The sequence below is a fragment of the Spodoptera frugiperda genome, chromosome 21 (assembly GCF_023101765.2).
Source record: "Spodoptera frugiperda isolate SF20-4 chromosome 21, AGI-APGP_CSIRO_Sfru_2.0, whole genome shotgun sequence".
Classification (NCBI taxonomy): domain Eukaryota; kingdom Metazoa; phylum Arthropoda; class Insecta; order Lepidoptera; family Noctuidae; genus Spodoptera; species Spodoptera frugiperda.
In genome coordinates this window covers 2,617,547-2,632,134 of record NC_064232.1, presented here as the reverse complement: position 1 = coordinate 2,632,134, position 14,588 = coordinate 2,617,547, and the positions used below count along the sequence as shown (strand labels likewise).

The 14,588-nt window shown below is 38.3% G+C and overlaps 1 protein-coding gene and 1 long non-coding RNA gene across 7 annotated transcripts in view; one reads left to right on the top strand and one right to left on the bottom strand.

Moving 5' to 3' along the window:
• Positions 1-14,588, top strand: part of LOC118280215 (synaptotagmin-7) — a 670,807-nt gene that overhangs the window by 615,807 nt on the left and 40,412 nt on the right. For all 5 annotated transcript variants that reach the window (XM_050702065.1, XM_050702068.1, XM_050702066.1 and 2 more), the window contains one exon: positions 12,596-12,607. In XM_050702065.1, the coding sequence (XP_050558022.1) occupies positions 12,596-12,607 (12 nt within the window). The remainder of the gene's footprint in view (positions 1-12,595; positions 12,608-14,588) is intronic.
• The window catches only part of LOC126912022 (uncharacterized), a 345,442-nt gene that overhangs the window by 296,625 nt on the left and 34,229 nt on the right, over positions 1-14,588 (bottom strand). The window contains exon 3 of one of the 2 annotated variants that reach the window (XR_007706635.1): positions 11,180-11,220. The exons of the other annotated variant lie outside the window; for it this stretch is intronic. This is a non-coding gene — a long non-coding RNA (uncharacterized LOC126912022). Of the gene's footprint in view, positions 1-11,179; positions 11,221-14,588 lie in introns of those variants that run through there. 2 annotated transcript variants of the gene reach the window in all.

Below are 14,588 nucleotides of genomic sequence, written 5' to 3'. Positions count from 1 at the left end.
TCTATGTTACTACTGAGAAATTTTCGAAATACCGAAAAAAGCCCAGCAAGTCCTTTGCCCGACCCGGGAATCGAACCCGAGACCTATTCACCGACAGTCGCACTAGCGACCACTCGACCAACGAGGCAGTCATAGTATTTATAGAAATTAATAATCCTCATAATTTGAGGTTATCGGATTTTTTTGAAAATACCAATTCTCGTTTCTCGGTTGTTCTACAATAACACTATAAGATTACGAGGCAGAAAGAAAAACTGTAAGAAGCTGGAAAACTTTTATATCACTCTCCTGAAGTTACCTGAAAGGCTTTTTCTTCAGTAATATAGTTTTGCAAAACTTTGATGTATTATAGTAGAGTATACGTAGGGTACAAGGGTTTTTTTATGGGGAGAAATCATCCAAAGGCTCGTCTTGGGTGAGGCGAGAGGGAGTGTCAGACTCTTACTGACTAAAAACCACCCCGTTCCTACTCCTGCTTTTCGATACCTTAGTATCAGTGGAAACGGTCACATAGTTTCACAGCTTAGGTATTACATCTCCATAACAGGAGCGGTTTGTTTGATTGCTTACCATCAGGCGATACGTCTGCTCGTTCTATAAAAAAAAAAATATACTGTATATATCTCCTTGACACAGAAATCAAATCTTGACCCATTTTATTCATCACTTCCAAAAAGTCGCACCGTCAAAATGAAACGCTCAAACAAAAAATATCTTCATAACAGTACAAATGAAATTCAAGACTATGCTCTGAGCAATAAGTCGCATTTTATGTTAGCAATAAAAAATATTATTAGGGGTGTCACCTGCTGGTTTATTTTTAAAAGTTACGGCTTTTTCTCGTGGAAGAGTCATGTTTCTGCACGAATGGGCCGGCTCGACCGGAGTGATACTACGGCCACACAGAAAACCGACGTGAAACAACGCTTGCGTTATGTGCTATGACTCCTGCAATTTTCACCTGCAATATCAGATATTGCAGGTGAAAATAAGCCGGTGCCAAAGGTGATACATTTTTATTTTAATGTCTGTCTTGTAGATATTTTAAAACATTAGACACGTATATTTTATTTTCTTACGGAAACTAACACTTTCATAGATATATTGATTTGAAATATCCCGTGACGTCACTTCTAGGTACGTTTTATACGTAGAAATTACGTAATTACTCCCACTCCTAAACTTTGATTCGTTTTATCTGGGAATTGTTATGTTACCTATGTGACAAAAAAAATACGTGTCTAATATTTTTCATTACGTAACTGACGGACTAAATTGATTTTTAGTTTTCATATCCCATCATCATCCCTGTTTTAGTCAAGATTAGAACAAAAACTGACAATATCATTAGAACTTAAGACGGGATATTTATGTTTATGAGTTTTCATAACATAACATAAATAAACATGGTCAATATCCCGTCTTAAGTTCTAATGTTAGTGTTAGTGACCATGTCAGTTTAAAAATGAATAAAAACTTACGAAAACTAATTGTTACAATTTCATCCCATTTTTTTTTTTTTTTTTTTTTTGAGGGTGGAAAATCATCCAATGACTTTTCTCGCCTTGGGCGATGCGAGAGGGAGTGTCAGACTCTTACTGACTAAAAACCACCCCGTTCCTACTCCTGTAGGTAGTCGGCAGCTGATCATCTGACAATTTCATCCCTTGCACTGCTGTCTGAAATAAAAAAAAAACTACAGACTAAAACATGTATATGTGTAACAGTAAGAAATAAGAATACATCTAAACCTATGACATTGGGGATCCCCGTTCCCAGTAAAATATGATGACAAGGTACCTCGGGATAATCTTGAAAATGTCTAGAAAAAAATGTTTTATCATTTGCAAAGATAGAAATGGAAGTACCTACCTACATATATTCTTTTATTTATAACCTACTTGTACCTTTTTCTCCTGGTGGTCCAAAGGCTTAATACCGCTTCTTATGCATAAGGGTGCGAGTTTAAAACGTGCGTTTTAAACGTTTTGAGGGGCGAAAATCATCTAATGACTTCTCCCATCTTGGGCGGGGGTAAGAGGGAGTGTGTAACTAGAATTTTGACACATTTTCTATAGTTTTATTATAACTTTCGTGAGACATGCTAAATTAATTATTATGTTATCGGCTTACTCATATTTTTTATGGCGCAAAAGTCATCTTACTAATATTTTAAATCTGGAGCTGCGGACTACCTAGCGGGTTTACCTGGGCTCCGACTCGAAAAGCAGGAGTAAGAACGGGGTGGTTTTTAGTCAGTAAGAGTCTGACACTCCTTCTCGCCTCGCCCAAAACGGGAGAAGTCATTGGATGATTTTCCTCCTCAAAAAAAACCTAATATTATAAAATAAATACGAACGTTTGTGAGGTTGTATATCAGTGTGTATGTTTGTAACTCAATCACGTCAAAACTGCTGAAAGGATCAGGATGAAATTTGGGAAAAAGGGATAGATTGTGGTCTAGAGTAGTAATATAAGATGCTTTTTATCCTACGGGACCGCGAGTAAAGCCGCGTGCAGAAGCTAATTATATCATATATCGGAGCTGCGAACTACCTAGCGGGTTTACCTGGGTTCCGGCTCGAAAAGCAGGAGTAAGAACAGGGTGGTTTTTAGTCAGTAAGAGTCTGACACTCCCTCTCGCCTCGCCCAATGTGGGAGAAGTCATTGAATGATTTTCCCACAAAAATCCCTATATACCTACATAGCGAACTCTATTCAAAGCAAACAAAACAAAATAATTGTTTTCCTAAATTATTATTTAAATAAACTAGGAAGTATATACCAGTTAATTTAAAACGGTAAATCATTAGATTTAATTACCAAATGCAATTACTATTACAAATTAGAGCTCTATTTAATTAACAGCCAAGTGACTAGAGGTAAGGGTCTGATAATTGCGTTTACACTTCCGTGAGAAGTTAAAATGTAAGGAGAGATTGAATCTGCCTTTCATTTGGGTTAAAATCTAAGAGATAGATAGATATAGATAGAAATATCGTCACGCCACGTCAGTTCAGTAATGCTTCGCCCGACCAGGGAATCGAACACGAGACCCCGTGCCCGACAGTCGCACTTGCAACCATTTGGCCAACGAGGCAGGTCTAAGAGCTAGTCTCAAAAACTTAGGATAAAGCGAGAACACCTAGTCAACCTAATTCATGCTGAGGGACCCTTTGATCTAACTGGAGTAATACCACGGCCTCACAGAAAACCGACGTGAAACAACGCTTGCGTTGTGTGTTGTGTGAGTGAGGTTACCGGAGGCCCAATTCCCCCCTTCCCAATCTTCCCCATCCCCATTCCCGAACAACAACCCTTAAATTCCTAACTCCCAAAAAGCCGGTAACGCACTTGTAAAGCCTCTGGTGTTTCAAGTGTCCATGGGCGGCGGCGATTGCTTACCATCAGGTAATACGTCTGCTCGATTACCGGCAAGTCCCATAAAAAAAAAACATAGACCTCACATATACATACATACTGACAATCTCAAAGAGTGCTTCTAAACAAAGGGAGACCATAGTAAACTGGTTTTGTATAGCTCAATGTGGAGTGTCGGTAGTCGAACAGACGTATCACCTGATGGTAAGCAATCGCTATCGCCCATGGACACTTGAAACACCAGAGGTGTTACAAGTGCGTTGCCGGCCTTTTGGGGTTTAGAAATTTAAGTGTTGTTAAGGAATCGAGGATTAGAAAGATTGGGAAGGGGGGTAATTGGGCCTCCGGTAACTTCACTAACACAACGCAAGCGTTGTTTCACGTCGGTTTCCTATGAGGCCGTGGTATCACTCCGGTCGAGCCGGCCCATTCGTGCCGAAGCATGGCTCTCTCACACTTAAAACGACATCTGTCACTTATCATGAGTCGCCACAACCTCATTGACTTGGAAAACAAAAGAACTATAGAAAATGAAGCTCCTACGTATACACACATTAAGCTGAATAAACCAGTTTAAGCTGGCCTTTGAATGTGGGAACCGCTCATACAAAGCAAGACCATGGTAAACTGGTTGTGTATATCTCAATGTGGAGAGAGCGCGATAGTTTTAATTTCCGTGCAACGTCGATCAAGAAGGGTAACAATGTGGTATTGTGTGTTTGTGTCATGAGGTAGCCATGTTTGAACAATAGAGACACCTGCTTTGGAAATGGAGAAAATAGATTTCGTACTGTTCTAGTAGTTTGTTTGAGACTAGACTGCCTAGCGGGTTACCGGGGCTCCGGCTCGAAAAGCAGGAGTAGGAACGGGGTGGTTTTTAGTCAGTAAGAGTCTGACACTCCTTCTCGCCTCGCCGAAGACAAAATAATAGTAATTGGATGATATTCCCGTATCACGAAAAAAAAATTATAAATTAATTACCAGCTCTAGTCTTCCCGTGGGTAGTTTAAGAGTCGACTAAGAGAATCTAGGCTTTTCCTAGAATACTATGATTGAGCATTTTCACACAAAAATAATAATTGATTTCCTAATGGGGATGATGACAATATTTAAAATCTATTTACTCCGTCAGTTTGGTAATGAAAAAATAATAGACACGTATTTTATTGTTTTGTTATATAAGGTATAAATGTTTAGATAACACGAATCAAAGTGTAGGAGTGGGAGCAAAAACGTCAAGTACCTAGAAGTGACGTCACGTGATATTTCAAATCGATATAATATCTTCGAAAGTATGTTTGCGTGAGAAATTAAAAAATACGTGTCTAATATTTTAAAATAATCTACAAGGCGGACATTAAAATAAAAATGTGTCGTCTACCCTATTTTATTACAAAAAAAATGCATATATTTTATACGAACGAAGTAATGAGTAAAAGTTACCCATATTATAAAATCTTAGTACTAAAATTATAAACTTAGCAACTCGTACCAACAGATGTTCAATATTCAACCCTAGCGTTCTAAAAATAAAGTCGTTATTACAACAAACTTTAATCCTAGACCCAGATTCATGAAAAATATTGGAGCATCGACAAGCAATCTTGATTCTTATATCTTATAAGTTAAAGATCATTTTACCATGTATATATTTTTAATATAGAATAGATGGCGTTTTGATATCAAATGAACACATTTCCCTCCATTTTCTAATAAAGTGTTTGTAGGCTCACAATTTTATTACAAAAGCAATATATTTTTGTTTTTTCTGTATACGAACGTCATGACAAAAAGGGGGTATACATATCAATTGCACGGCTACTAAAATTATAAACTTAAACTCGTACCAACAGGGTTTTTATTCAACCCTAGCGTTCTAAAAATAAAGTCGTTATTACAAGTTAAACTTTTCAATCCTAGACCGCGTGATTCAAAATTAGGTAGACAGGTACTAGGCAATCTTGATTGACAGATATCTTATAAGTTAATACTCGCGATTATTTTAGTGTTGTAATGTTTATATTTAAAATGAAGAAAGATGCGATACCAAGTATTTGGTACAATTTTTTTTTTAATCGTATTTTCTAGCTGAAAGTTTTGTAGGCTCACAATTTTGGCGCCAAAAGCAATATATTTTTTGTTTTTTCTATAACATAATTTGGAAATTGTGTTCTTACGTAAACAAATATCATGCTTTATATTCTCTTAAGGGCAATGTAGAAAAGGCCATACTAAATATCTCCAGAGCAACTTTACAGTCAGGATCTACAGTAAATACAACCATGAAAACACCGGAACATTGAAGTCCGGCGCGTCCCAGGGACATGAATGACTGTCTTAGATCCCGCAACGAAATAAATCAGAAGATATTATTAGAGGAGAAGAAAAAAACCGCACTTGTAACTTCTCTGGTGGTTGCATTGGTGATTGCTTACTATCAGGTGATCCATCCATGGATCGTATCCCGATTTATACCATAAAAAATCCAGGGAATACACCGGCTAATATATCACACTAATATTATAAATGTGAAAGTATGTTTGTTTGGACTTTCAATGTTTGTCCGTCAATCACGCTGAAACTACTGAACGGATTTTTCTCAATAGAGCTATACAAGTTTTGTTGGTTGCAGGGACTGGTTACGCCATCATGGTGGGTCCAGGTGCAATATACACTAAGAGATCTCTTGCTTAAAGACTGAAAAATCGTCCAATAACTTCTTCCGCCTTGGGCGAGGCAAGAGAGAGTGTCAGACTTCTACTGACTGAAAACCACCCCGTTCCTACTTCTGCCCTTCGAACTCGAACCCGGTAAACCCGCAAGGTAGCCCGCAACTCCGGAACTGAGAGATCCCTTGCTCGGCAATCGTATTTGCTACAGTCAGTCATAAAACGGTTTTAATTTACCCCAAAAGGGATATTAAGGGGTCAATCAAAAAGGAATAAAATTCTCTGTAAGGTCCGGTTTTCTTCTTATTGCTAAAGGGACCCGGTATCGACGCAAAGGGTTTATGGATCCAAACGTTTCTGCTTACGACACGGACATTTTAATAGCTCTGTGCGTTGTTTCGTGAATATTTCTTCCTGGTATTATAAATACCGCTTATAAAGTATGATTATTTTGAGCCCCACTGGTCTTTTGGTGGATATCATGAGAGCTGACTTAGGGCTACATAATTATCATCATTATCGGCCTATAAATGGCCACTGCTGATCAAAGCCTCTTCTCGCATGGAGAAGGTTTTCAGAATTAATCACCAAGGTTGCTCCAATTAGAAATTATAAAACCAGGTTTCCTTTACCGTTTGTCAGTGGTGTCTAAACACTCTTAGAAAATACATATAAATCGGAAATGTCACATTGGTACGTGCCGTTGGTAAGTTACGAACCTGTAATCGCATGCACGAGAAAGGGGCCTCTTAAACCTCCGGACCACCACGACAAGACCAACTGTATAGTGACACACAACTTAAGTAATAGTCCTTACTAATATTAAATGAAAAATTTTGTGTGTATGTGGGTAACACAATGACTTCGAAATGGCTGAAGGAATCGGGGTAAAATTTGGAACACGGCTAAATTATCGTCTGGAATTACAAATGGGTTGGTTTTTATGATCACAAAAATAATTATTCTATTTTTTTCTTCAGATTTTCTTTAATCAGCATTTCGACGGAGTCTAAGTCACTAATCTCCTCTTTATAAGTAAAAAAAATGCTTCTATTTTATAGCCAAACTTAAAAGTTTTAACTCGTAGTAGTTAAATCCTGTCTTGTATTAAACTCAAGCCGTGGAATTCTAGTTATTTGGTTAAAACTTTTGGAGGTAAGCAGAAGTTTAGCTCATACGTGACCATTGAAATGTTTGCTGCAGTTTATGCACAGTTCCAAATTCTGTGAGACGAGTGGAATATTGAGTGTTTGGTTTTGGCAGAGTTGTTTTGTGGCAAACGTCCGCATGAGTTTCTGTACAAGACAAACTAAAATCCGTTGCGTACGATGCGGATCAGTGGACGCAGTTGTATGAGTTTCTGTGCAAGACAAACTAAAATCCGTTGCATACGATGCGTACGATGCGGATCAGTGGACGCAGTTGTATGAGTTTCTATACAAGACAAACTAAAATCCGTTGCGTGCGATGCGTACGATGCGAGCCTATGGACGCTTACTTGGGATAGAGAGAAAAAGGAGAGAACATTTTTAGTTTCTGGGTGGGTTGGCCCGAAGGCTTAAGACATCCGATTCTCATGCATGAGAATGCGAGTTCGAAACCTACCAACGGCAAAGTACCAATGTGACTTTTTCCGAGTTCTACCAGTACTTTCTAAGCATATTTAGACACCACTGATACTGACTGAGTTATATGTACTTTCTAAAATTATTTAGACACTACTGACAAACGGTGAAGGAAACTATCGTGAGGAAACATGGGCTTATAATTTTTAATAATAAGTTTGAAATCGCTAACGTGTATTGAGCAAGCGTGGTGATTAATGCTCAAACCTTCTCCGTGTGAGAAGAGGCAATTGGTCAGCAGTGGCCACTTATAGGCTATTGGTGTGTGGATCTGGGTGGGGTGTAACGAACTATGAAAGTTTCGTGTTTTTAATTTTGTTTAATATTAACGAGTATGTATTGCGTCTATTACTTTTTCAAGCAAAAACTAATGATTGATTCTGAAAAAATTGAGTACAGAGATAGATTAAAATCAGACAACGCTGTTGACAAAAGACAGTGTTATCAAAACAGCTAACAATACAAGATATTCTATCTATATTGTGTCTATTCAAGTTTCAAGTATAATATACGTAGGTAACAATAACACACATATAAGTACATACACATATATAAGTATATATGTTCATATATCGGGAACACACGACTTCATTTTATACGCCGTACGTGATCGAAAACATTTCGCTTTGTGCTATATTGTACAGTGTATTATTGGACAGATAAATCAAAATGTTTGAGCATGAATTTGTATTGCACGCAAACATTTTAGATTTAATATTTTTGGGGAGGGTACAAATTGTATAATAAGCTTTATCATAGGGAGGATGGGTTAGGTAGAGGTTGTTTTTTTAAATGGGAATGTTATTGTCCCAGTTTGGGTGAGGCGAGAGGGAGTGTCAGACTCTTACTGATTAAAAACCACCCCGTTCCTTCTCCTGCTTTTCGAGCCGGAGTCCCTGTAGCCAGCTAGGCAGTCCGCAGCTCCTAGTCGGTATCAGCCCTACTGAAATCTGTCTGTAGTGGTGTGATGGCTCTTTGAGGCGCGCGCGGAATTCGTCGCGCCGTACGCTCGCGACTGGTTCTGGTATGGCGGCGAACTACAGTGTCACCGTTAGTCAGTGGTGTCTTAATAATCTTAGAAAAGGCATATTAAAATTTTAACTCGGTAAAAGTCACATTACTACTTGCTGTTGGTAAGTTTGAAAGCCGCGTCCTTATGCATGAGAAGCGGGCGTCTAAAACATCCCACCACGACCATTGATAAATTTTTTAATACTCAATAAGTACTACAACGGAGTTCAGAATCACCCGATGTAGCGAAAAGCCAATAAGTAAGGAAACAGTAACAATAGCATAAGTCTTTTTAAATCCTTCCCTTGAGGCTCATTAGGTGATTAATAAATTAAACAAATTGCCCTCTGTTTGTACATTTGTTTAAGTACAAATAAGAATAATTATAATTGCCACAAGGTTAGCTGTGTAATAATGGTTGAATAGAATAAAATGTTCAGCACCGCTACTCTTCTTGTGGGTGCCATAAGAGATGACTAAAGGTGTTTTTCCACCACAGATGTGATATGCTACGTTGCTGTTGATGCGTTTGGCTTCCACAAATAATATTCATTGGTACACATAGCTTAGTAGGTAGTAGTGAAAATGACCTCAGCTAAGATATGTTAGTTTTATGGAATGCGTGCTATGGATGACTTCTCTACTATCTATACACCATTTGTTACTAGTGTCTAAATTATCTTAGAAAGTACATATAACTCGGAAAAAGTCACATTGGTACTTGCCGTTGGTATCTCTCTCGCTCTCATGCTTGAGGAGCCATAAACCTCCGGGCCACCACGACATCACTCACAAGACCGCTTCCTTGTAATTTAAAAAGTCCATGGATTCCCTCAGATATCTCAGACGAGAGTAAAGTTGGAAACTTATCTGCAAGTCGTCCCAAATAGGCCGTAGGCATGTTCGACTGCACAGTTGGCGTATCGGTTGGTTCGATTCCCGCATGGAACAACTCTTTGTGTGATCCATAGATTGTTGTTTCGGGTCTGGATGTCATGTGTATGTGAAATTGTATGTTTGTAAACGCACCCACGACACAGGAGAAAATCCTAAAGTGGGGCAACGTTTTTTGAAGAATAAAAAAAAAGAATAAGAAAGAAAGAATGTGGGACGAGTTGATGAATCAAGCCCTGAAGTGGAACGACCGCGGCTAAAAATAAATAAATGAACTCCTTCGGCTACTAATTAGCTAAAACTGAATTAGACTAGTAGAATGCACTTGTGTCAGCTTGAAGTTGTCATGCTCACTCAAAGGTCTCATTGGCGGTGGCACGGGCATTGGATCGCTCGATTCCCTGCAACAAGGTTGAGTTGGGCGGTGCTGGTGTACGTGTCATGTTCGTGAACGGGCGCTGTCAACTGGGACTGGTCAGCTCCAGACTGCATTGATTTTGTTGTCCTCAAGGTTATTTTCTTTTTCATTCACTTTGACTGAATATTAGTTTTACATTGTTCTCACATAATTGAAGCAATCGAAACAATGTAACCAAGAATTGTATTGTGAATCTGATTGAAAAAGAGTAACCTATGGAGTTTCTTGCTCGTTCTTCTCCATAGGAATCTACACTTTGGAACGACCAAATAGAGCAACTAGAGGACTGACTTATTATATTTCCTTTGACGTTCAAAAGTGTCTTCCTGGTCTATTTGAAATAAATAATTTTGACTTTAACTTTGACTTTATTCAATACTTACCTAGACTTTTTTACTTAAATCAGGATACAAACCGACAGTTTCTATACATTTAGACATTAACAAATCAATAACAACAATAATGCTATTTGCTAAAACAGCTGCAGGCAATACAATTATTGTTCCTACAAATACAGCACCGAGTCAACATGTTTCCAAATAATGTACCTTAATTGACCCCAATTTGAAATCAGTTATTGGCTCTTGTTAATTGTTTGGGGTTAATTCGAACGTATATACCTATACTATATACTACGTATGGGGGCCTTTTCGATCAGTGATTGGATTAACATTTGTATGTTGTATAGAACGTGTAACAAAAAGGGGGTATACATATCAAGTATACGGCTTCTAGATAACATAACAAATGATACGGTAAGGGTTTTTTAAACTCTTTTTTTCATGGTACCAAGTTATGAGGCTTTTTGAGGCACGGAAAGCGCCACCAGAGATGTGTTATGCAGCTAATACTATGTTACCAAGATATAATAGCTAAGCTGTGAAACTATGTGACCATTTCTACTGATACTAAGCTATGTAACTGTGCGGGATGCGCAGTTTGAGTATGGGATGTATCGGTAGCACAGAAATAGCTCGCTTCCACAGCATGCATCTTTCCATATAAAAATAACATAGCTTAGCTAAGTCTGTTTCCATCAGTGCTAAGCTATGTGTACCAATGACAATGATTGGACAAAACCAAAGTACATGACTGGTGGGAAAGCATCCTTAGATTTCATGTCAGGAAATCTCGCTTATAACCTTAAGACTGACAAAACAGTCGTATTTTCATGGTATCCTCTTTTTTATGAAACAAGCCGGTAATCGAGCAGACGTATTACCTGATGGTAAGCAATCGCCGCCGCCCATGGACACTTGAAACACCAGAGGCTTTACAAGTGCGTTGCCGGCTTTTTGGGAGTTAGGAATTTAAGAGCTGTTGGGGAAATCGGGGATTGGGAAGATTGGGAAGGGGGGTAATTGGGCCTCCGGTAACCTCACTCACGCAACGAAACACAACGCAAGCGTTGTTTCACGTCGGTTTTCTGTGAGGCCGTGGTATCACTCCGGTTGAGTCGGCCCATTCGTGCCGAAGCATGGCTCTCCCACACATAAATCCTATCCTGATATCATGATATCCTGTGTGATATCTCACCATTTTCCTGATCCTTAAGCTACTAAATACAAATTATCTTACTTATATATGTGACGTTTTTATGTATTCTCAGTTTTAGTAAATAAAAATATAGTTATAATGAAATATGTATTATACTAGTTAACTGTCAACTGTTATTTGTATTTATTTCCTTGCTTTTTTTAGGGGGTTACGAAACAATGGACGAATTCGGAATTTTCTTAAAGAAGTTTATTATTTCATTAATTCTAATGCTTGTCAGACAGATGACTGTGATAAATATACTTATATTACGACATATCTAAAATGTAATTTAATAATAAAAAGTCTGACAGTTAAAATAATTGAAAATTAATTCATAATTTGATTTGCAACTTGGAAATTAGCATACCAAGACAAGTGGCAAACATGTCTTAAGTGCAACCTTATCTTGTTCATCCTATATACATGCACCTATGTGTGTGTCTGTTTGTATACACATGTTTTGGCAAATAAATGATTTGATTTGATTGGTTGGGCATCGCTGTAAGAGCCGTAAGACTTGTTACGACTTTAGCCATGAAATTTCTATTTCAGTTCTGTTATTTTTTTAAGGTTTTAGAAGGATAATATACAGCGTGTAACAAAATACCCATATACATCAAGAAGCCCTGATGAATACAGGTTAAATAGAATCTCTAAAAAAAGTTTCAGCTCAAAATACGTTTTAAAATAAAATGTACCAAATACTTGGTATCGCATAGTTCTTGATTTCAAATAATACAAACGCGTCACAACACTACAGGGATCAATCGCTAATATTACGAAACATTTCTTCTGTAAATCTGATCGCCTTGTACCTTTATATACCTAATTATGATGTTCGGTTTCTGGAATTTTATGTATTGGAAAAATTCATAACTTCGTTCCATTAAAACATGTGTTTAAAAAACCTTTCCCGTATCGTTTGTTATGTTATCTAGAAACCGTGCACTTGATATGCATACCCCCTTTTTGTTACACCGTGTATAAGATCTAAGCAATTATATTTTTTTACTAATTTATATCTTCTCTTTGTTCCATGTATCATCTTCCGGCTGCAGAGCACAGCTAGAGTAAGTACCAATTTTTACCAACATTTTCAGTGCTATTCAAAAGCATGCGTTCAATGACTACACGTTTGACGCGGTGGCTAGGCAACTGGCTGCCGTGCAACGTGTCGCGGGCTCAATTCCCGCACGGAACAACGCATTGTGTGACCCACATATTGTTGTTCCGGGTCTAGGTGTCATGTGTATGTGAACTTTTATGTTTGTAAGCGCAACTACGACACAGGAGAAAAGCCTAGTATAAGGCAAAGTTTTTTTTATGAAAAATAAATTCCGCCCAAGCCTTCTAAGTTTTTTGTTTAACCGTCTAATATTCTGGCAATGGGTTAGATTCCCTAGTAGGACTTAACTATCTAGACTAGTAAATAAAATGAAGTCTGTTTGTAATATTGAAATAACAATAATATGCTATTTGTTTCCCAAAGGCCAATATAAATATAATAATATAAAAGTCAATAGTATGTTTTTTTTTCGAATATACTATATTTTGGGTTAGAAAAAATTAGGCAATTTGCGCCTTTCATTTATTTAATTCAATAACAATATACATTGGGTCGGAATGTGTTACATAAAAAAGACAATGTTTAAAAACAATTGACAAACCGAACTACTTTCAATAATTATTCCTATACAAAAAACAACTACGTTTTTACCCGACTACATCAAAAAGGAGTGATAACTCTACTCGTTGGTCGAGTGGTCGTAAGTGCGACTACCGGACAAGGGCTCTCGGGTTCGATTCCCGGGTCGGGCAAAGTATTACTGGGCTTTTTTCGGTTTTTCGAAAATTTCTCAGTGGTAGCACGGAATCTGGAATTGTGTCCAGTATATTGCAATAGGCTCACCCCCTATCCTGGGACTTATAACAGAAATGGTGAAAAGTGGGTATATTCTGGGTGGGTTAATTGTGGGAGAGCCATGCTTCGGCACGAATGGGCCGGCTCGACCGGAGTAATACCACGGCCTCACAGAAAACCGACGTGAAACAAAGCTTGCGTTGTGTTTCGTTGTGTGAGTGAGGTTACCGGAGGCCCAATTCCCCCCTTCCCAATCTTCCCCATCCCCATTCCCGAACAACAACCCTTAAATTCCTAACTCCCAAAAAGCGGGTAACGCACTTGTAAAGCCTCTGGTGTTTCAAGTGTCCATGGGAGGCGGCGATTGCTTACTATCAAGTAATACGTCTGCTCGATTACCGACATGTCACATAAAAAAAACTCTGTATAGAGGCCTAACGTGTCGTAATGAGCACCTCTGCCTACCCCTTCGGGGATAAAAGGCGTGACGATGCTTTTTTTTGCAAAAAACAACTACGTTTTTACCCGACTACATCAAAAAGTTGAGTAATGACTCTCTAAACAAAATATGGGAAAGTTTGTCGCGACATTATGGCCTCAACTTGATGGGTTTTAATGGCATGTGTGACCTTAAAAGCGTTTTCAGGTCCCATGGGGGTCTCCCATGGAAATTAGCTAAACATCGCATAAGGCTCAGGAGGATAGAAGTTTTTACTTTTATTATTTTTAGGTTTTATTTTTTAATCTAGTTTCAATTCGGTAGTCATGTCGTCATTTTTTTAAACACGTCGCCCCACACTACAATTTTCTCCTGTGTCGTGGGTGCGTTTACAAACATACAAGTTCACATACACATGACACCCAGACCCGAAACAACAATTTGTGGATCGAACAAAGCGTTGCTCCGTGCGGGAATCGAACCCGCTACACGTTGCACGGCAGCCGGTTGCCCAGCCACCGTTAAAATATACTATACGAATGTAGAATGAGAACAAAAGATACCTTATTAGATTTCCCATTTTTTTCTTTATGTATCTGAAAAAAAAAGTAAAGTACTTATACCTAACGAGTACCTTTGCCTTTTTAAAAAGCAACGTCACGCTTTTTATCCCATAAAGCGTAGGCAGAGGTTTTTTTTATGAAACACGCCGGTAATCGAGCAGACGTATTACTAGAGGCGTTACAAGTGC